At 36.7% G+C, this 21,810-nt stretch overlaps 1 protein-coding gene across 1 annotated transcript in view; it reads right to left on the reverse strand.

The window, feature by feature from the left end:
• Positions 1-21,810, reverse strand: part of DPP10 (dipeptidyl peptidase like 10) — a 549,923-nt gene that overhangs the window by 119,929 nt on the left and 408,184 nt on the right. Inside the window, exon 7 of the mRNA XM_004711893.3 lies at positions 11,079-11,199. Within this exon, the coding sequence (XP_004711950.2) occupies positions 11,079-11,199 (121 nt within the window). The remainder of the gene's footprint in view (positions 1-11,078; positions 11,200-21,810) is intronic.

Below are 21,810 nucleotides of genomic sequence, written 5' to 3' on the forward strand. Positions count from 1 at the left end.
TATACCAAGGGCTAAAATAGAAAGAAAATGTTTTGGAAATGATGATGACAACATATGTCCAAATATGCTTGATATAACTGATGCATAGCATATGAGAAGGGGGGGAAAAAGAGGAGCTTATACCAAGGGCTAAAATAGAAAGAAAATGTTTTGGAAATGATGATGACAACATATGTCCAAATATGCTTGATATAACTGATGCATAGCATATGATAAGAGCTGTAAGAGACCCCAACAAAGTGATTTTTTTAACCAAAAAGCACCATAATCCAAGGGCATAATTCTTCAGGCTTCCATGTTTCCTGTTCAGCCTTGAAACGTGTATGAAACACACTCACTGCCATTGGATAGATTCTGCCTCTAGAACTCGTGGGCTCCTGAGCTTATAAATCTTTCGGAGAGTAGGAAACGTCCGCTTCTGCTGAGGAATGGCTGGTCATTTCTAAACGCTCACCCACCGATTCTAGGGCTAGATTGGATAAATGCACTCTAGACTTCAATGTTTTTAACATTTAAAGGGATCGCTAGTGATCTGTCCAGTTCTTTTGATTTCTTGACTGCTGTTTCCATAGACATCGATTATGGATCCCAGTAAAATGAAATGACTCACAGTTTCATGGGTTGGTTCCATTTATCATGTTATCACACTTGGATCCAGCTGTGTAGATTTTTATTTTCTCTGTGTTAAGGAATAATTCATAGCAAGGGCTGTAATCGTTGACTCTGCTGTAAGTTCTACAAGTCCTCTTTGATTTTAGCAAACAAGATTGTATCAAATGCACGTTGCAGAGTATTAATGAGTATTCTTCCAATCCTAATGCTGAATTCTTCATGTGCTCTAGCTTGTCAGAATATTTGCTCAGCATACAGATTTAATAAATATGATGAAAGGATAAAAGCATAATGTACTTCTTTACTAATTCTAAACCATATAATATACATTTTTTCTGTTGAAACAATTGGCTCCTCGTATTTTCAGCATCTCCAAGAACACAATTAAGTGTTCAGGATATCCAATTATTTGCAATATTATCTTCAAATTTAAAGTATCCACCCAGTTGAATATCCTTGCATAGTCAATGAACTCAGGTACACATCTTTCTGGTATTATCTGCTTTAAGTCAAGAGCAATCTGACATCAATGCTTTTCAAACACCAATTATTTTGAAATTTTTGGAGCATTCAACTTTGGTGAACTTTGTGGAGGGCTACAAGTCTGAGATAGAGTGGGGCATCTCTTCTAACTTTGCATATATATTTAGGTAAAAATAAAAAATAGGGTTCTTTGAAATAAACCATATTCACATTTCCTGTTCTGTTATATAAAGTTGACTGTTTGGACAGAAGAGAAAAATGTTCTGCTCCACTTCAGATTTACAATATTTGGTGGGGAACAACCTTGAACATTATGTATATTCTGCAGGATGCAGTGTTCCTCTCGTCCACAGTCAGGGGATGCAGATGTAGAGAGCAGGGCATAAAAGTGGCAATGACACTTCTCACTATTACAGCAATAACCGACTGGACACTTTGTTGTTGTTGTTGTTGTTGAGATATTTAACTTGGTGGACTAGAACACCCACTGGATAATGGAGGAAAGTATCTAACGGAAATATAGTTTCAGATCCTTTCCTTCAATTTGAACACTGAATGCACCCCCCCTCCCATACCCCACCCCCCACCACCACATCCTCCCCTCCCCTTGCCATTTTGAGTTCATTCTGCTTTGGGTTGGATTCAGAGTAGCCCGAAATTCCAGTCATTGTGCTGGCATTGATGACAGATCTCATCTGCCCATGATGGGGTATGCCGGGAGGGAGGAAGGATGTGTATTGTTTATACAAAGGAGGATCAAGAGAAGATTCAAAAATATTCATTTCCCCTTTAGTACTGGTCAAAGGCAACTTGGATGGTAAGAAAACCTGATAAAACAGAGATACAAGGAATACATTTAGGTGGGAATAAATTTTTCCATTTACTTACCAGGAAAATAACCTGCTTAGTCAATACCCTGGCAGCAAGTAAGGGATAAAAGAAAGTAGTAATTGAAGTAGGCAGCTAATATTACCAAGGTAGGTCACATGACCAACCAATTCATTTTCTTTTACTTTATCTTACAAGAAAACAGAAAGGGTGGCTGGGTTAGGTTGGGTTCTCTAGAGCAACAAAACCAGTGACAATTGCATGTGTTTGTACCTAGAAAGAGATTAACAGCAAGAAATGGCTCACACTATTGTAGAAACAGGTAAATCTACTTGGTTCAGGCATATCCAGATTCATGGAAGCTGATGAGCATGAACCAGGATGATGAAACAGAGAGGGGGCGGGGTTACAGGCTGATGGAAACAGAGATGATATGAATCCAAAATTGTCTGAATGAATCCACGGATTGCACCTGGGATGCTTTGGGACTGGCAGCACCTTTGGACAGCACCTGGGATGGCTCCTGGGATTGGCAGCTCAGCAGAAGGTACCCGGCTTCTCTCTTATGCAAAAGGTTTATGACACCAAAGAGTTGTCACCAAGCTATGACCCAATTGATAGATTGAGCGCCACCTCCTCCCACCCAAATATGTCCAGTTGCCTTAACTCCTATCCAGCACTATGGCTAATGTCTTAAATTTCAGGAGAAGCATCAAGGATCTGACATGAGGAAGAAGTGCAGGAGTCCATAGGAGACTTGAGGGCACCTTTGGGGAAACAAGAGCTCTTTATTTGGACAAATAATAAAAGCAGATGTTCAGGAACAAGAGAGGTTTCTTGTACTCATTATTTTCCATTTCCCCTTCAGAATATTTTCTCCACACGTCTACCAATAAGCAGTGTTATGTATAGTCCATCAACAATACATCCATGCTGTCTGACTTTTACTTGGTATGAAGCCCGGGCAAATCAGATAGAGGGAAGAGAGTGGGTGTGTGGAAGTTATATCCTTACTTTTCGCTTTGGCTCAACCCTTACAGGCTTACTGTATTCCTTAATCAGAACACCTCTACAACACCTTCACAAGAGTGAAACCTCTACAACGTCTCTCCTCCTAGGTTTTGGGATCTGCTAAATTTCTGAAACACCTGAAGTGATAATGGCTTCACTCCTGCTAGTGACTAGTTACTATATAATTTCTTGTAATTCCACTTTGATAAACAGTCACTCCATATAAAACTATAAACTATTGAATTTTGAATTCACTTTTTTTTGTGTGCCAGTTGGGCAAACTTAAGGACTTGCAAGTTTGTTGAGGAGATACACATAATAAACAGGGCATATTGACCAGGGAAATAAATATTGTTGTTTTTGATTGCTGCCATCAAGTATGTTAGAACTCATAGAAACTTTATACACAATAGGAAAAAACAAAACAAAACAATAGCCAGTCCTTTGCCATCCACACCATCGATAAGTTTGAGCCCATTGTTTCAGTCACTGTCATCCCGTCACCTTGACCAAACTAAAAACCAAAATCCCTGCCGTTCGGTTGATTCTGACTCATCACAACCCACCAATCCATTCGGAGTATAACTGGAGCGGAGTTACTGGAACAGAAAGCCTCATCTTTTTCTTGTGCGTTTGAACTACTGACCGGATGGTTAACAGCACATTGTGTAATCCATTAGGCTCCTTCATGGACCCTCCACTTTCACGAAATATATTTTTCACTGACTGGATTCTTCTGATGAAATATCCAAAGCACAAAGAAATAAAGTCTCTCCACCCTTGCATGTAAAAATCATTCAATCTGTATATCTTCCACGGTGTATTTGTTTACCAGGAGTCCACTGTATCATCAATATTCTCGTCCAACACACAATACAACTGCAGCCATTCTTCTGTGTTCTTCCTTATTCGTTGTTCAACTTTCTCACGCACCTGAGGCAATTGACAATACTATACAGACATTATGTCAATCCATCTCCCTAAAGGTCTTCCTCTTTCTCATTCCATTCCACTTTACCAAGTCCAAGGGCCTTTACTTGAGCCCACTGTTGAAGTATTGGGTCAATCCATCTGTTTTAAGACCTTCCTCTTTTTTGGGAGACCTCCACTTTACCAAGCATGATGTCCTTCTTCAGGGACTAATCTCTCCTGAAAACATGCCCAAAGTAGATAAGATACAGTTTCTCTCTCCTTGCCTCTAAAGAACACTCTGGCTATACTTCATCCAAGACAGATTAGTACGGTTCTTGTGGTAGTTACACAGCCTGGTGTCAATTTGGGACTGCAGAGGATTAAGAGTGAAGGGGGTGGAGTCTAGTCTGTCAATGGGGTCATAGCCAATGAAGCCTCTGTGTGGGCATAGCCTTCTCCTGAGAATTTTGGGAACTCTGTTATTTCCTCCTTAGAGTTGGGAGACACTTCTCTCTCTCTGCTCACTCCCTGGGAGATGCTCTACTGACAAGACACGTGGTGCTATGTCCTGGGAGCTGGAGAAGCCACATGGCCCTACTCTGATGCAACAAGATATCTTGAGCAGGAGAAGCCACATAGAAACTCCTGCCAGTGATGAGATACTTCCAATGCCACTAGATCTACAAGACTTCCGACCCACTGGCCTTAGATCTTCCTGCATTTGGCATCGTTGCATGTGTTTTGTAAGTCTGAAGAGGACTTTATAGATTGATATTGGGCATTTGGGCTAATATTGGGGTTATGAACTTGATCTGGACTGGGCTGGGATGTTTTCTCAATATTCAATTGCTCTTGTATATAAACCTCTTTCTCAGACACATATGAGTGTCTAAGAATTTGTTTCTCTAGTCTACCCAGACTAACACAGATCTATATGTATAGCTGTCATTCTATTTTTAAAAAAGCATATCAAGTACCAAAATGAGTGAAACTTCTAGTGATAGGAGGTGATATCAAAATCTAAATAGATCGTATTTATACATAATTATACATATAACACTGTGTTTCAAAAGGTGAGACATATCATAGGTGTTGAAACAAATGAGCCCAAGTAGTTTTCAGGGTTAACCATGGCCCATCTTCCAGAGTATTTTTCATTAGAAACTAGAAATCAACCACTTTCATTTATTTACAGTGATCTATTACTAATGCTCACGACAATAAAAAGGTGAAATGTCAAAAACAGTATGTTCACAGAGTTTACTTGGAAGACAACAAGAATCAAATAATAGATATTTGTTTAAATATCTCTTGAATAAGGCATAGCCTCTTTCATTGCAACAAACAGAGGCTTTGTCTCTTACGCTGAAACTTCCTGTGTTAATTATATTGTATTAATCACAAACAATTCTATTTTACACATTTTATTCCATTACCTGTTGTGTAGTTTAGGCTCTTCGTTATTTTTATTACACTTATTAAGAAGATCTCATTGCAGAACAGATGGCGTTTTCAACACATGGAGTTTTAAATCACAGACCATTTAAATCATAGCCCCAACACAAAGCACTTAAAAAAAACGAATAGATAATCATTGTGTGTTGATTAATATGTCATTTTGAAAAGTGAGCTTAGTTTACCCATATTTAATTTATTTTATACAGGATTTCCTCAAAATGTTACAATCAACTCTGGGCTGATAGTTGCATTTCCCCTATTTCACTTTCAATTTCCTTGAGTGGATTGTCTATATGTACCACTTTATCACAATTCATTTGCACCTGCAGTACCTAAAACCTGGCTTCACCATTTATCAATTTGCTCTTGCCATTTTCATTAACAACCTGATGGCAAATTCAGTGTTAAATTCAGAGCCCTTAGCTTAATTGACCTCCCCAGTGACGCAACACTATTGATGCCACTCACTATTACGCAGGTTGTATCTCTACATTTTGTTCCAAATAGCAGATGTGCAATAAGGTATGGTGCATCGATTAATGGATTACTGTAACTTCACATAGTTAAGAGAAGGCAAAAATAATATGAAAATAGGCAATTTCCAGTGTTCACATTAAATTATTAAGAAGGTTGACTACCATAAGCTACTGTTAATTATTGTTCACCATCTACATTATTTTGTGCATCACTTAAATATTTTATCTTCACTGTTCTCATTCTTCAAGATCAGTGTTACTTGCGTGTCTTTTTTGAAGCTATATCCCAACATTGCTGTTGAGTTCATTCTGAGTCATTAGCACACCTGTAGGGAAGAGTAGAACTTCCCCTGTAGGTTTCCTAGACTATAACGTTTTTACAGAAGTAGAAAGCCTTATCTCTTCCCCACAGAGTTGCTGGTGATTTTGAACTGCTGATTTTGGAATTAACTGTCCAACAGGTAACCCATTATAATATGAGGATTCCTGAAGCAAGATGCGGTTTCTCTGTCCCATCCGATTTTGTTTTACTTATTATTCTATTGACCAAACTCCTACTTTCTCCTCATGGAAGAGTTGTTTAAATGGCTATTACTCCACTAAATTGGTAATACACCAAACACAAAAATTCGCATTCCTCATTGCATTGTAATCAGACATTGTCTGACAAATAAATGTGTTTAATAATTGGCACAGTAGATATTAAGAGTTTTCTAATAACATGAGGTTTTTAAAATCTTTATAAATCATTTAGGCACATTAGTTTCTTCCACTCAAATGCTTCAAAGTGACAGTTGTTGTGTTTTGTTTTTATTTAACACACAAAAGCCTTTTTAGAAATCTTTACGGCCTTTAACTTGGAAACTATAAACTTTATTTTTACTTTTTAAAATATTTGATCTAATATCTTAATTATATCATCATGTTAAGAAATTTGAATTAGATGAAATAACCTTAGATGTGCTTTGTGTATACTGCACTTAAAATTATTTTGAATATTTTCCCCCAACTTTATCTACTCTTGAAAGTGTATTATTTTGTATGATTTCACTTGACCCGGTAGTAGAATATTTTCTTAAATGTTGACAAAAACGTTTTTTAAGGCAATTACATTTTCTTTAAAGACACAGCATGAGTTACTCTCTTTGAGGGTAATAGGCACCAAATTAGCTTAGAAATAAAATAATGTTACCTTGTCTTAGAAAATGCCAGGGAGAATTTCCATTGAGTGTGTGTGTGTGTGTGTGTTTGCAAATCAAGAAGTGGAAATGTTAGGTTACTTCCTGAGTCTCTCACTTAGGTTATTATTTTACGTATGTTAATTGATTTCTGTAAACCAACAAAAAAGAAATCTTCACCCCTGAGTATCTACACACTGTTGACAATCATACTCAAGTGGACATCTTTCCAAACCACTGAGCTTCATAACAAATGTATACTGAGACTGTGCAGAGAAAACAACCAGGTTTTAGATGGATCATATGTTTATAAAAATACACTGGGAAGACCTTAGAAATGAATTAAAGGCTGGTCAAACGGATTGTTTTGTTTTACTTCTTCTAAACAAGTAATCTTGATAAATTTCTTTGCGCACACAGGTCTATCATGAGGGCTTATTTTGAAGATGTTTTAAGAAAAATCCAAGAAATTGCACTGAGGATGTTTTTTCCCTGTCAAGACATTACATCGTTTTTCCAGGATAAGGGATGTTCTGCTAGGGGAGGCTCATCTTGACCCTTTGCACTTCTTTCTTCCCTAAACTCAAAGAAAACACTCAAGAGGAACACAAATTCAGTCCCTCAAAGGTGCCCAACCTGCCGGATCAAAGAGCCTTCAGAACAAAGTTCCAGGAGTGGAAACACCACGAGCAGAAGATCATAGACTTAGTTGGGGGATATGCCAGTGTGTAGTCTGGGGACTTTAGAGAAACAAATCCACAGAAACTCACGTATAAGAGAGAGCTTCATATAAAGGTTAAGTGTGCATCAAGAAAACATCCCAACCCAGTGCTGGTCCAAGCCCACAAGTCCCACATTAGCTCATATGTCCGACACCAGTCCACAAAGTCCTCCTCCATCTCACAAAACACACACTATGATGCCGACTGCAGGAGGAAAGCCAAATCAGTGAATGTGTACGCATCTCAGCTCTGGCAGGGGTCTCCACACGGCTGCTCCAGCACCCAGGGTTGCATCCAGGTAGGTCCATGTGGCTTCTCCTCAAGGATGTCTTGCAGGAAGTGAGCCTTGCCAGCTGAAGCAGGGAACTGGCTAAGGCAGCTGCACCCTGGTCTGACCATCACAAAGCAAGAGACCCGAGACTAGAAAGGCGAGGCTCGCTGAGCCATTTATCTCTCAGCCCTTCAATTAACCCCACATGTGTTCATTGGCTAGGTTGGCACAATGCAATTAACTATCTCAGTCAGGAAACAAAAACGATGCATGCAGATAGATAGGTTTTTTAACGCATACAGTTTTGATTTTATAGCCATAGTTTTTGACTTGTTGTTCAATGGCATCACGTCAGTGCCAATCACTGAGACCCTTTGTACAACAGCATGAAACAGGACCTGGCTCTGCACCATCTTCACATCCATTGTCATGTCTGCGCTCATTGTTGCAGCCACAGAGCCCATCCATCTTATGGAGATTCTTCCTTTTTTTCAATGTCCTTCTATTTTACCAAGTGTGATATCATTTTCCAAGGACTTGTCTCTCCGGATAACACTTCAATGGAGTATTTTGGCTGTACTTCTTCTAAGATAGATCTGTTTGCTCTTTCACCATCCATGGTATTTCAGCAGCATCACCATGCAAATGTTTTAATTCTAAGTTCACCTTTCTTATTTGCCATTTTTCCCATTTCTAATTTAATGATGTCTTTGGTCTATCTGCAATGTGTCAATCCTACAGCGTCCTAAGAAAGTTTTTGCTGCTTTTTTTTTTCTAGGAGAAGTCATTTGCTTTGGGTAATGTATTTATTTGTGCTGATAACGTTCTCAGAGCTATCATGAACTGCTAACTTTTCATCCATTTCCGGTATTCTGAAAATGAGAAATCTTCTTCTGTTAAACTTATACTGGTAGTGACCTGGTTAAGGTGATACCTGCCCTGTCTCCCGATGTAGAAATATACTTTTCCTAGAGATCAACCCTAAAGAATACAGCCTTTAAATCAATGATGCTATCTATACAATGAGCTCATCCCCCATGGGGATGATTTATAACATTCCATATCAGATTTTGGCATAGATACACTGATCAGCACCCTGCTTACTCTCACTCCAAATATATAGATTTTTATTCTTCAATGGAGTAAGAAATCGCCTGAACAGAAATGGTTTTTAATTTCTCTCCTGACATTTTAAAAATTATATTTCCCATAACCTATATGAAATCCTACCAATGGGAAAGAGCCTCAAGTCATCTTGATCAATGGTCAACTCAATAAAATAAGCACAGTCTACACTGAATAGACCCTCTGCTGATTTAGAAGTGCATCAGTGTTAAGAATTGCCTGCTGTTTCCCAATGTAGCATTTTAGCATGCTACGAAATGACTATGTTGCCACCAAAATTATTGCTTTTTCCTTGAGATACACAACTCCTTGTGAATTGCTGTCCACAAAGGCCTGCCAGAGCTTTCACTAGTGAGCCAAATCAGAAAGCTCATTCATAACAATTTTTAACTTTTTCTGATCTAGCCCATCCATTTAGTCACAGTGATATATTTATTGGCCCATCAATTTTAGAACCCTCCCTCCTTCTTAGTGTTTTAAACCTGGTCCATTGCTCATTATGTCTTGATAGAATGTAGAAATGGCCTTACAATCGCTCCCTGGGTCTTTCATGTATTAGATCCCTATTTCCCACTGCTGTCACAATGAGCTATTTATATGGAAGATCTAATATCCTCATGTCTTTATTTTAAAACTCTACTAGTTTTCCCATTTACTAGTGGAAAAGTAATTGAAATGTAATATGTTAGGGTTATCATCACTTATATTTTGGTGTCTTCCTTTGTCTAAAATTGTACACCTCAATACTATAAAAGAGATTTTTGTTTCCTGCACACACACAGTACTATTTAAGAGTTCCACTTTTGCGAGACAGTAGCTTTTCTTGTACTGCTCTTTCAATTTCTTCTCATGTAACATTTCTTAATATTTCATATTTAGATGAATTTTCCTTAAGAAGATAGATGAAAATCTCTAAAATGGGCTGTATTGCTTCTTTGCTCTTCATAGCACCCAATTTATTTCAAGCTGATAGGTGACACAGTTTCTTGGTATGTCCATATGACTCACAGTAGCAAGAACATTTTAAAGACAAAGTGTATGTTGTAGCCTCTGTACTCCTCTGGGGAAGGCCATCAATTACTACTGCTACTTGACGTACCAGAACTACCCGGATTTTAAGGTAGTCCTCCATTTGTCTCTTTGTTCAAAGGGAAGTCCCATGACACTGTAATAATTTACCTTTTGAAAAATGAAAGTCAGAGATAGTTTCTGGAACTATTAATAAACAGCCTTACTTTGAGATAGGGAACCTGCATTTGCAAATACTGTTCTTGAAGTGCATTTGATGTTTTATGATGACTCTTAGTGTTATAATTTGTAATTAAACAGATTCACTTAGTCTACACCTTTACAGATTTGCCAAGGTACTTTTCATAGTCTGAAAGCTAGGTATTAAACTCAAGTTTTGGTTCCTCTCCATGTAGCCAATACCCAAGACTAGGCTGGCATGATCCAAAGAGAAAAGGGGTTTTCATTGCCTGATTCATTTTTATATTCTCATGTTTACTAAAATGTGATTGAAGCATTACTGCAAATAACTATTTAAGTTCATTTTTATGTTTCTGTCTATGGAATGTCTTTTAAAAGGTGACAAAATATTCCCAATGGGAAAGATTAACATTAAGTGGCTCTTATGCATTTTGAGTAGTATACGTTTCTTACTTTATTCTTTTCCCAAGGAACCTGAAAAATTTAGCATGGAATTCCAAAATTATTCAAGGCTAGACTTCACTTTAAATACTTAAGTGTCATGTGACATAATATCTACCTGAGCTGAACATAATACACACACATCAAATGTAGAATCACATAAATGTATGTAAGTCACAAAAAATGAAATATGAACGTAGGCAAATATTTGAGGTCATGAAGTAATTTTATGAAAGGGAATGAGTAAAAATAATGCTATAAATATTGTTACAGAATACATGAGTTTTTCTCATAGATTTGTTATGAACTTGTGTCATTTATATTCTTTTGTAACTAATTTTGTTCAACTCACCTTCATATAACCAGTCAGCAATGCCATTAAAAATGATTCCTTCTTTCCCAGAAGATGTCAGTCGTAATGAACTGCTCTTTATATCAGGCTGATAGTAGATATTATTTTCAAATATATAAATCTGGGTTGGAAACATGAGAGAAACAAACAAAGAAATCCAGCCGATTAGGTTAATTTTTTAATGTCAGTGTTAGAGCTGAATAGCTAAGTATTTCATCATTTGAAAGCTTTTTTCCTCGTTAAGGTATATATTTGTATTATTTGCAACTATTAATGCCTATTTATTACCCTATCATATAAAATCAAATTGTTTTTTGGAAATTATCTGGCACTCAGCATTGAAACTTTTAAATCCATATTTTTTAACAAGAGCTTTTCATCCAGCTAATAATCTCCCTATTACACCACAAAATTGGTTGGGGTTTGGTATAACATGTTCCATGCTCAAAAAACTGATAGCTGAATGAGATGCTATTTTCAGTAACAACCGACTGTCAAAATTTCTTTGAGAAGGCAGCCCTTCCCGTATTCGTATTTTGCGTACCTTCTGGCCTGAGTGGTTCGTGTTCCTTCACTATGCCAGCCAATGTTCAGCTACTATGCATACGGGTTTTAGTGGAGAATCCATCCGCTGTGGGATGTCTTTCCCTGCTTTCTACACTGCTCTTCATAAGGAAGCTCTGCTGAAAATGGTCCACTCTGGGTGAGTCTGGGAGAGTTGGAAATACCGGTGGCCTAGCTTCCAGGATCACAGCACCATACAAACCACCATCGTACAACGAACTGAGACAGGAGGTGGGAAGCGTGACTGAGAAATCAGGAACATACATGTTCATGGGGCACTAGCACTGGTTTTCCACAGAAGAGGATCTTTCCCCCTGAGATGTCAGTGTCAGTCAATTGGCATTCACATTCTGACTTCATATTTTCTGTTCTTTTACATTGAGCAGATGTCAGTGGCATATGGATTCTGAATATAACTCAATCTGTTCTTCAAACAATTGTAATGACTGGTCAATGGTTTTAGATAATTTATACATCTGCTAAATGTGTGGAGGTTTTTAAAATTATTTTGACTTAGTGTCTATAACATTTGTAAAGCTATGGATTTGGAACCACATTGATAGTAACCTCAATTCTAAATACTGTGATATGAGACTTGTGATAAGGCTGGGCATGCATGATCGGCAGTGTTATTATTCATAAGATCTAACAAAAAAGCATATGGGCACAGAAACATAATTCCCTCAGGAAGGAAGATTTTTATGCCTATTTTCTGTACCATTTGTGAAAGACCAAATAGAGTAGCATTTAAAAGGCATAAAGCTTCAGCTGTAGATAAAAAATAAAGATTATTCTAGATAGTGGAATAAATATTTAAAAATAATTTGTCATAGATTTAAACACTAGTGGGATGGCGTTAAACATTTGCTTAGTGTGATGTACTACATGTTATCAATGATGTGCTAATTTCATATCATTACTTGAAAACTATGTAACTGAAATAAATACAGAACACAACATTTATTAATGCTTTTTCATTTATAACCCTTACTATTTTTTTCTGCTACTCTTCTTAATGTATACTTAAGCAACATAATATATGCTACTAATCAGGACTTTGTGGTCACTTACATAGCTATAAAAGCAAAAGACGTTTTATAGTGATTTAGAATATGTATTTCTTTAAGTTTATTTACAAGAGGGTCCCACTCTGATGGCTCCATCAGAGATCTGACATATGTCAAGTGCCCTAATTTAAACTCAAAACTGCCTTTTTCTAGGATGCGGGAGCCACAATAAAATCACACCAAAAACCTGGTCTGCCATGAAGTTGTGTCATAACAAGGAAATCAGAATCATGTCATGTGCAAAGTTCAATAGTCTTTGTCACTGAATTTGAACCATGCCAAACTGTCGATCCTTTCCCACTCCTGACACCAATACTGGACATCAGGCTACACCTGCTACACCGCAGTGCTTTGAGCAGTAAATCAGAAAACTGAACATCTGTGATAGGATATCTGAGAATAATAATATCAGCGAAGTATGTGCTGCAGTATTGTATGCTATGCGTATCACTAGCAAGATGCACATATCAAAAAGGAGACAGTCCTTAAGTGCTGTCTATTCTATTTTGAAGACTGGGCTTACCTGTACTTCTAAAACCAGCAAATCAAGGAACAAACATTTAGTACTCCCAACTTCATTTTTTTATCTGAAATCAGCCTTACTCTGACAGAAGCTAAAAATGGTACATGTTTGATATTCATCATTTCCTTATTCTTCACAACAAATCTATAAGGTTCATGCTAATATTATCCATATCGTGTAAGGGATAATTTCCTGAAGTATAAAGTTAACCAATTAAGTAGATGCATCCACCGCTAAAATCCTAAAATCAAAGTAGAGTATAATTAAAATGATCCTAATACTCAAATTGCGTTTGCTACTGGAATGCTTTTGCTAAAAATCCAGTACCGTATTTTTATTTAAACATCTGTTTCAGAATGTCTTATGCCTATTGTATTTGTTGTTATATAATGGACTTACAGCAGGGTCACTAGACCATTTTTCACCTTCATAGTAGAATGTCTTATCTAAAGAGCAGCACTTAGATATGTACTGGATGGTATTCTTTCTCCCACATGAGGAAGAAATATGGTTCTATGAATTAGCAGTTTGAAAGTTTGGTATTAGATATATAAATATTTTGAGGTATATTCAAAATAATTTTATCCTGGATTATCTACATCATTTTATGTTTTAGTTTCCACTGTTGTTTCTGTTATTTTGGCTACTGTTGCAGCTGATATTGCCTAAAATTTCTGACACCGAGTTCTTGTTTCTGCAGTGCTCTTTAGGAATGTATTCCCGGGGACCGTGGGGGCACAGGAAGGTGTGTTCCATTGCTCAATCTAAGGGAATTTTGTTTCTCACCCTGTCCACCATTGGGTCAGTGAGTCCATTGCCGGAGCAAAGGAGGCTCTCTACAAATGAGTTTATTATCATGAAATGCAGTTTTTAAAATTTAAGTGGAGGCAAAAATTTTAATTTTTACAAAAAGTCAAAATAATTTTAAAAACCTCCACACGTGTAGCAGATGTATAAATTATCTAAAACCATTGACCAGTCATTACAATTGTTTGAAGAACAGATTGAGTTATATTCAGAATCCATATGCCACTGACATCTGCTCAATGTAAAAGAACAGAAAATATGAAGTCAGAATGTGAATGCCAATTGACTGACACTGAAATCTCAGGGGGAAAGAACCCCTTCTGTGGAAAACCAGTGCTAGTGCCCCATGAACATGTATGTTCCTGATTTCTCAGTCACGCTTCCCACCTCCTGTCTCAGTTCGTTGTACGATGGTGGTTTGTATGGTGCTGTGATCCTGGAAGCTAGGCCACCGGTATTTCCAACCCTCCCAGACTCACCCAGAGTGGACCATTTTCAGCAGAGCTTCCTTATGAAGAGCAGACTACAAAGCAGGGAAAGACATCCCACAGCGGATGGATTCTCCACTAAAACCCGTATGCATAGCAGCTAACATTGGCTGGCATAGTGAAGGAACACGAACCACTCAGGCCAGAAGGTACGCAAAATACGAATGCGGGAAGGGCTGCCTTCTCAAAGAGGCAACTTTCAGAAAGTGGGTGAAGTGGAGCCTCACGTTCTTCATGTGCTGACGGGTCAGGGCACATAATAAGAAGAAACAGGTGCTAACGTCCATTAAACATTGGGATATGGAATGTACAAGGTATAAATCGAGGAACTTTGGAAACCATCAAAATGAGATGGTATGCATAGAGATTGATATTTTAGGCATAGTGAGCTGAAATGAACTAGTATTAGCCATTTTGAATCTAATGACTTACTGTGTTGGGGATGGAAAATTCAAGAGGAACAGAGCTGCATTCATCAGAAAGAACATTTCAAGGGCCATCTTGAACTGCATTGCTGTTTGCAAAAGGATAGAACTATACACTTACAAGAAACTCCATTAGTACGATTATTATTAAAATTTTCACACGAACCAGAAAATAGTGACGATTTGAACAATTCTACCAACTTCTCATGTGAACTTGCCAAATAAGCAATCAAGATGCATTGATAACTATTCGTGATTGGAGCGTGAAAGTTAAAAGTAAAGGGAAAGGCTCAGAAATGAGAAAATATAGCATTGATTATAGAAATTAGGTTGGAGAGCTCATGAGTCGTCATTTCAAACACCTTTTTAAACAACATAAATAGTGACTGTACACATGGATACCACCATATATAATACCCAGGAATCAAATTGACTATATCCTTGAGAAGAGGTGATGGATAAGGTCCGTTTCATCAGCCAAAACAAGGTCAAGTGTAGAAGAGACCATGAGATGTTCATATGCAGGCTCAGGTCGAAGGTGAAGACAATTTATAAGTTTGCAGAACCAAAATATGACCTTGAGTGCATCTGAATTTGGAAATCATCTCAAGAATTGATTAGGCACATTTATTTGTGGTATGACATGTAGCAAAAGGTAAAAAGGAGTGAAAGAAAGAAAGAAAGAAAGAAAGAAAGAAAGAAAGAAAGAGAGAAAGAAGAGATCAAAATGGATGTCAGAAAAGACACTGAAGCTTTGCACATGGAGCAGGGAAAGTGGGGGCTGGAGGAAATGATGAAGTAAAAGAGATGAACAGAAAATTTACAAAGACAGCTCAAGAAGACAAAGTAAAGCATTACCAAAAGTGCAAATCCTAAAGTTAGAACTTCTGAAGGGAAGAACAAGCTCAGCAAATCCTAAGCTGATGAACTAAAGAAGAAAAAAAAAAAAGGAATGAAAGTCTCAAGGTGCAATATTTAAGGATTCTATCTCTCCTCGTTGGAATCCAATTCGCACAGTGGGTTATAGATTGCGTTACAAGATTCTCACAAGCTTTACTTTATGAATTAAAAGGAAGAAGAGAAAAATAGAACAATAAAATTGCGCATTAAATACATTTCATAAAATATTACTGAAAGACGGCTTCCTATTTTCACGGATTTGAGCAATTCCCATGACATTGTTTAATTAGGAACTCTGGAACATTCCTAAATCAACATACATTGTAGTGAGATGAGGCAATTTATAGTTACAGTGGAATTGGGAGAGTACCTCAGTTGCCTTCTACTGTCACTTGTTTAATCAAATAAATGAGGGCAACAAATGTATAGATGTACTCTACACAATTGATCTATGTATTGTGATGAATTTTATGAGCCCCAAAAAATTGATTAAAAAAAAAAGGACACAGATAACAGGTATTTTTGGTAGGGATTTTGTGAAAATATTCCTTTCCTATATACATAGTGAAAATATAAACTTTTATGGACATTTGGGAAGGCAATATAGTAAATGCAAACAAAACACAATATATTTCCCCAGCTATCTCAATAGAAACAAAAAACACATTATATATATATATATATATATATATATATATTTTTTTTCCAACCTTGTTTATAATGTCCAAACTTAAAGGCAATGTCGAATCCCATCAAAGATCATTGTCTAAAAGGATTATGATCCATCCTTACCATGTACAAGACTCAAGGTTTCAAGAGAATTAATGAGTGCTATATGAGTAAACTTAGAAGCATTTCAATAAGACTTGACTAAGTGACAAAAGCCAGCTTCACATAACAAATTTAATGTGAACTAACTTTCATGCAAAAAATGGTGACACTACTCATATAAATATACACTAGCAGGAATCTCATTGGTCTTGATAATGATGCTTATACTGTTTGCCACGACTTAGAATCACACCTGGCCCTCCTAAGCCTTTTATTACTGCGGTCCGTAAACTCACTGTCATCTCATGGATTGCAAATCCAAGAAACTCTTTCTTGGGTAGAGTGGAATTGCTCCGTAACTTTTTCTAGACCACATCTTTTTGGAAACAGACAGATTCATATTTCTTCCACAGAGTGGCTGGTGAAGTCAGTCTTGTGGTCCTTAGAATCCCCAAATGTTATTTCCGAAGAACTCCTTGTAAACGATGGCTTTTCATTTCTTTGTTAGGTTTAATGATTCTCTGCACAAGGGAGACGATTTCTGGGAGAAGGTAGCATGTTCTATTTCGGAGGGACTCTGTTAGCATTGTAAGGGCGGTTCAGCGGCAGTGTTAATGAAAATATAAATGCATAGGTTCTTGGTGCCATTCTTTTGCTCCTCGGACCTTGTCTTCTGTTTTAAAGAGAGTGCATTTCGATCTTCCTGATAGAAAAAAAATCTTATTGAAATAGCATAAAGATGGGAAAATATGCTTCTATACAGAGTATGAAATAAATATTTTGAAGCTCTAGAATGGTGTAGCCTTGCCTTTGGACATGAATGTAGGTGTTGGAAGTTCAGTGTACAGGAGAGGATTGGACAGCTGAGTCCAGCAGAAAAGACGCTGGAAAATGCACTCTAAAAAGATTTGATCACGTTTATGATTACATATAAATGAAGTAGATTTGTATGTATATAAATAAATATAGCACACAAATAAAATATAAGTACTACTAATAAAACACGATGATACTGATAGAGTAGTTAATCTGGCATATGACTACTTAAAGAGTACATTTTACATTTCTTATTTGAAATTTATGATAATGAGGTGTTTATTTAATGTAGAGTGATAGTCTACCTTGCCACTATTGACATTTTAGAATGGATAATTCTTTTAAAATATTGTTTATTGTAGGATGGTTTACAATTCTCCCCTCTATTCTCAAGACGCTAATAGCAATTCTCCTAGTTTTGATTCCTAAAATGTTCCCACGTATTCCCTTGGGAGTAAAATCATCCTCGTTGCAATTGAGTACTACTTATTTAGAGGGAAATGTGTTCTTTACATAAGCATGTTCTGTAAATTAAATGATTTATTGTAATTCTCTAAGCATTTAAGAGCCAATTTTCATTTGTTGTTAGAATGCATTCTGTCTGTCCCTAGGGTAATAAAGATTTCTAATGTATAGTCACTAACTTAAAGACGATTATAATTTTATGTGAGAGATCAGTAGGGAGACCTGTAAAATCTGATGGAAAAAAAAATATAAAAGGGGGAGCCCTGGGTGATAGGCTTGGTGTGGAGACTTGCTTGAACCTCCCTTATGATGATTCCTGATTTTATCCTTTTACTATAATAAAAATGTAATTCATAAATACGATAACGTATATGAATTCTGTGAGCTATTCTATTGAGTTATCAAATCCAGCAATGGTGTTCCCTTAATTTGAACCTTACACACACACACACACACACACACACACACACACACACAGAAATAGATGCACAAGAGGAGCGAGAAAGAGAGTGCTGTGTGGGTGAGGGGGGTCGGAAATTGATGAAGACTTAGGAAAAGGAGGTGTGATGAATCTTCCCCTTGTAGGAATTAGCTTTAGACTAATTCCCATTCACAATGTTATCATTGTAATTAGAGAGGGCGGACTGATTGGCTTCTGGGGTATGACTAATGGATTTCTGCTCGGGAACTGTATACACGAGAATGCTCAGAACTGTGGTATGTACACAAGGGAGTGGGGGTGGGGGTTTCAAAAAGTTTGTGGAAAATTCTGTTGTCTTTTAATCCCATTTCTTCCATGAAGTTTTTGAAGCCCTCTCATTTAGTTGCACACAACCTTGAAAAAAATGTGTAAAAATGTTCTACATAATTTATATTATCAATTATTCATTTAAAATAAAATGTCAAAATCAAGATTTTTATCAATATTGTACTGAAAAACAGTGCAGTTTTCAACTTTATTCCTTATAAAAATTTGATTTTCTTAGTATGCCAGTATGTAATAAATTCTAGGGGTTCATTTATATAATGCAAAGTAAAGCTATGCATACAAGTTAAATGTTTGATTACCTCTGACATTTTGGCCTTGAATAAATCTTTCCTTTGATTATAGAGTTTTACTTCAATTTCTCTGCAGGTTCATCTCTGGGATATAGAACAACTAATTCAAATCATTCATGTCACCTTTGCACTGATATCTGACATTTTAAAAATAAAATCACTATCAGAGAGCTCTCATTCCTTGACATTTGCAATTATTCATATCTGGTAGTCTTTTCAAAATGTTCTCACTTCTTAAAACCTTTACAGACCATTATACATTCTCAAAGAGATATATCCTTTTGTCTTAAATTCATAATTGTGTCACTTTCCACTTCTCAAATCCTATCTGTTACCGCTGTTGTAAGAAATAAATACCAGATAACAGCCAACTGATAACTAATCAATGAAATGCAAAAACCAATTATCTGTTGGCTACATAGGTCCATAAAAACTATTGTGCTTTATGCAATTCATGTATGTGTGGATTGTGATGAGAGTTGTATGAGCCCCAAATAAAATGATTTTTTAAAAAACAAACGATTTAGCAGACTAGAAGCCCTATGCCAAATAGATCACTTTTATGATTCAAAATTTTAATAAATGTATCTATAGGCCCAAGAAATAAAGTAAAACCTCTTCTGCCCAATCTTCAAAAAGATTAAAAGGGTTTTACTTTGGCTTAATCTGTCAATTTTCCCCCTATTTCCATTCTTCTAACTTCAATATTTCCCCCTATTTCCATTCTTCTAACTTCAATCTTTCCACCATATTTCTTCTTTCTTCAACTAAATATATCTCATCCCCTTTCAACATGCTGATCACTGTGATAATCTTTGCATATCAAAGAGAAAAGAGGTCAGGATTTCATGGTCTAATTGGATTTACAACATACGAGTCATGCACAGTTACATGTAGATGGGAGGGGTAAATAAAATAAGAAGAGCAAAATAGTGGAAATGTCACTATCTGATATAAATCCCAGAAGTTACCTGGGATTTCCCAAGGAAAACAAATGGAGAATGGTAAGGGGGTGATAAGAGGAGATCTAAGACAGGAGAGCAATTCTATTGTGAACAATATGAACCTATTATTATCAGAAATTATCTTTTTATATGGCCCTGCCTAAAAATCAATGTTTTACTGGATAAGTATGGATGCTAATGCCTTTGATAACATTTGGGTTTTGTAAAACATTGGGCAATTAAGTTACTGCCCTGCTCTGAGCCCCAACTTCTTCATTAGGAAATGGATAATATTAATACTTCTGGTAGTTTACAGGATTAAAGGAAATAAAAAACAGGTCATGTAGCTAGAGATATATATTTGACTTCTGGAAAGGAACAGGAGCTATTAAGTTATAATTAACCACAAGGTATATGTTTATTATTTATCATTGTCCTAAAAAGAATCCAACACATTTAAAAACAGTAAATTAATTCATCTATCCCCTCACCAGTTTCCTATATTTGCTTCATGATAAACATTTTCTGACCGACTTATTTTGGAGGAGCCACATATTGTGTATGTATTAGTAGGAAGCAGAGACCAGCTTTCAATTCTAAAGACAAAGTGCCAAATAAAACCCCCCACTCATCACATTTAATCCAGGTAGAATAATTTAAATTTCCAATGGGAAGCTGATCACTAGAGCAGTAGCAGAACCTCAAGGGTCCACCAGGGAAGATGGAAGTGCCCAGTGGCAGCATCCTAATCAAATGCCCCTCGGTCCACACAGTCATATATTCAACAGCACCTCGCCTTCTGGGTTCCTGTCCATTGTCCCATGCTGGAATCCCAAGCCCCCTATGCATCCGGACAGCTTCCAGATATAGTCAATATATTCACTTTCTGTTGAAGTGCATTTGAATCACATTTCATCCCTTACTCCCAGGAATCCCAATTAGCACGTGAATCATAAAAGTTTAACCTTCACACCCTCCCAGGTAAGAAAGCCTTTTGTTGTTACTTTGATTGACTGCAGGCTGAAGTTGCCCTTCTCTCCTGTTGCTAGGCGATTGGTTTCCCTTCCATTCATCCAAAGATCAGCAAAAAGTGCTGTGCATGTGCACTTTATGCTCTGATATTAAAATAATTTGCTTTTACATTTATATTGAGGTTTTTGTTTTGTTTTTCCAATGGGGACTCTGGCATCCTTAAATGTGATGTCACAAAAGAAAGTTGAGGGATACTGGGACAATCCTCCAGTGCTTACCACTGGCCTTGCACAAAATACTTTCCAGTTTACGGCCCTGCCGATAAGAAAACAAATTGAAAAATGCAGAAGGTGGAACCATGCTTGGCTATCTCCCCTGCACATGTCCCCCATAGCTCTAGCGTTTTTATTTCACTTCTTGCAATTTCAAGGAATCCTTGGCCACAAATGAAGAAACATAGTTTTATTGGAATTACAAAAACATGCAAACTTTTAAAAGTCAATGTTTTAAAATGCTGGCTATCAGTAACTTATTATTAAAAAAGAGGGCCTGGCAATGCAATACTTATTTCCATAAATTAATTTATTTCTGTTTAATAGTTTTAGGAACTTAAATGAAACAAATGAGAGAAAGGCAAGGCTTTCTACTCCTATAAAGACTTACAGAATCAAAAATCCACAAGGGCAGTTCTAGCCTGTCCTGTAGTTTGTCTATGACATGGAATCAACTCAAAGGAAATGATTTCAGAGTTTAAGTTTAATGATAGACCTAGAGCTTTTAGCACTTGTGTTAGACAGGGTTCTCTAGAGAGATAAAACCAAATTGCTGATAATTTAATATATTTATTTATAAAGATAAGTAGATATATAACAAGGAATGAACTGTTAAATCATATACAGTTAAATATACAATACAAGAAAGAAACAGTTAA

Source organism: Echinops telfairi, unplaced genomic scaffold (assembly GCF_000313985.2).
Source record: "Echinops telfairi isolate 266 unplaced genomic scaffold, ASM31398v2 ScPeMD7_15;HRSCAF=58, whole genome shotgun sequence".
In the NCBI taxonomy this organism is placed as follows: domain Eukaryota; kingdom Metazoa; phylum Chordata; class Mammalia; order Afrosoricida; family Tenrecidae; genus Echinops; species Echinops telfairi.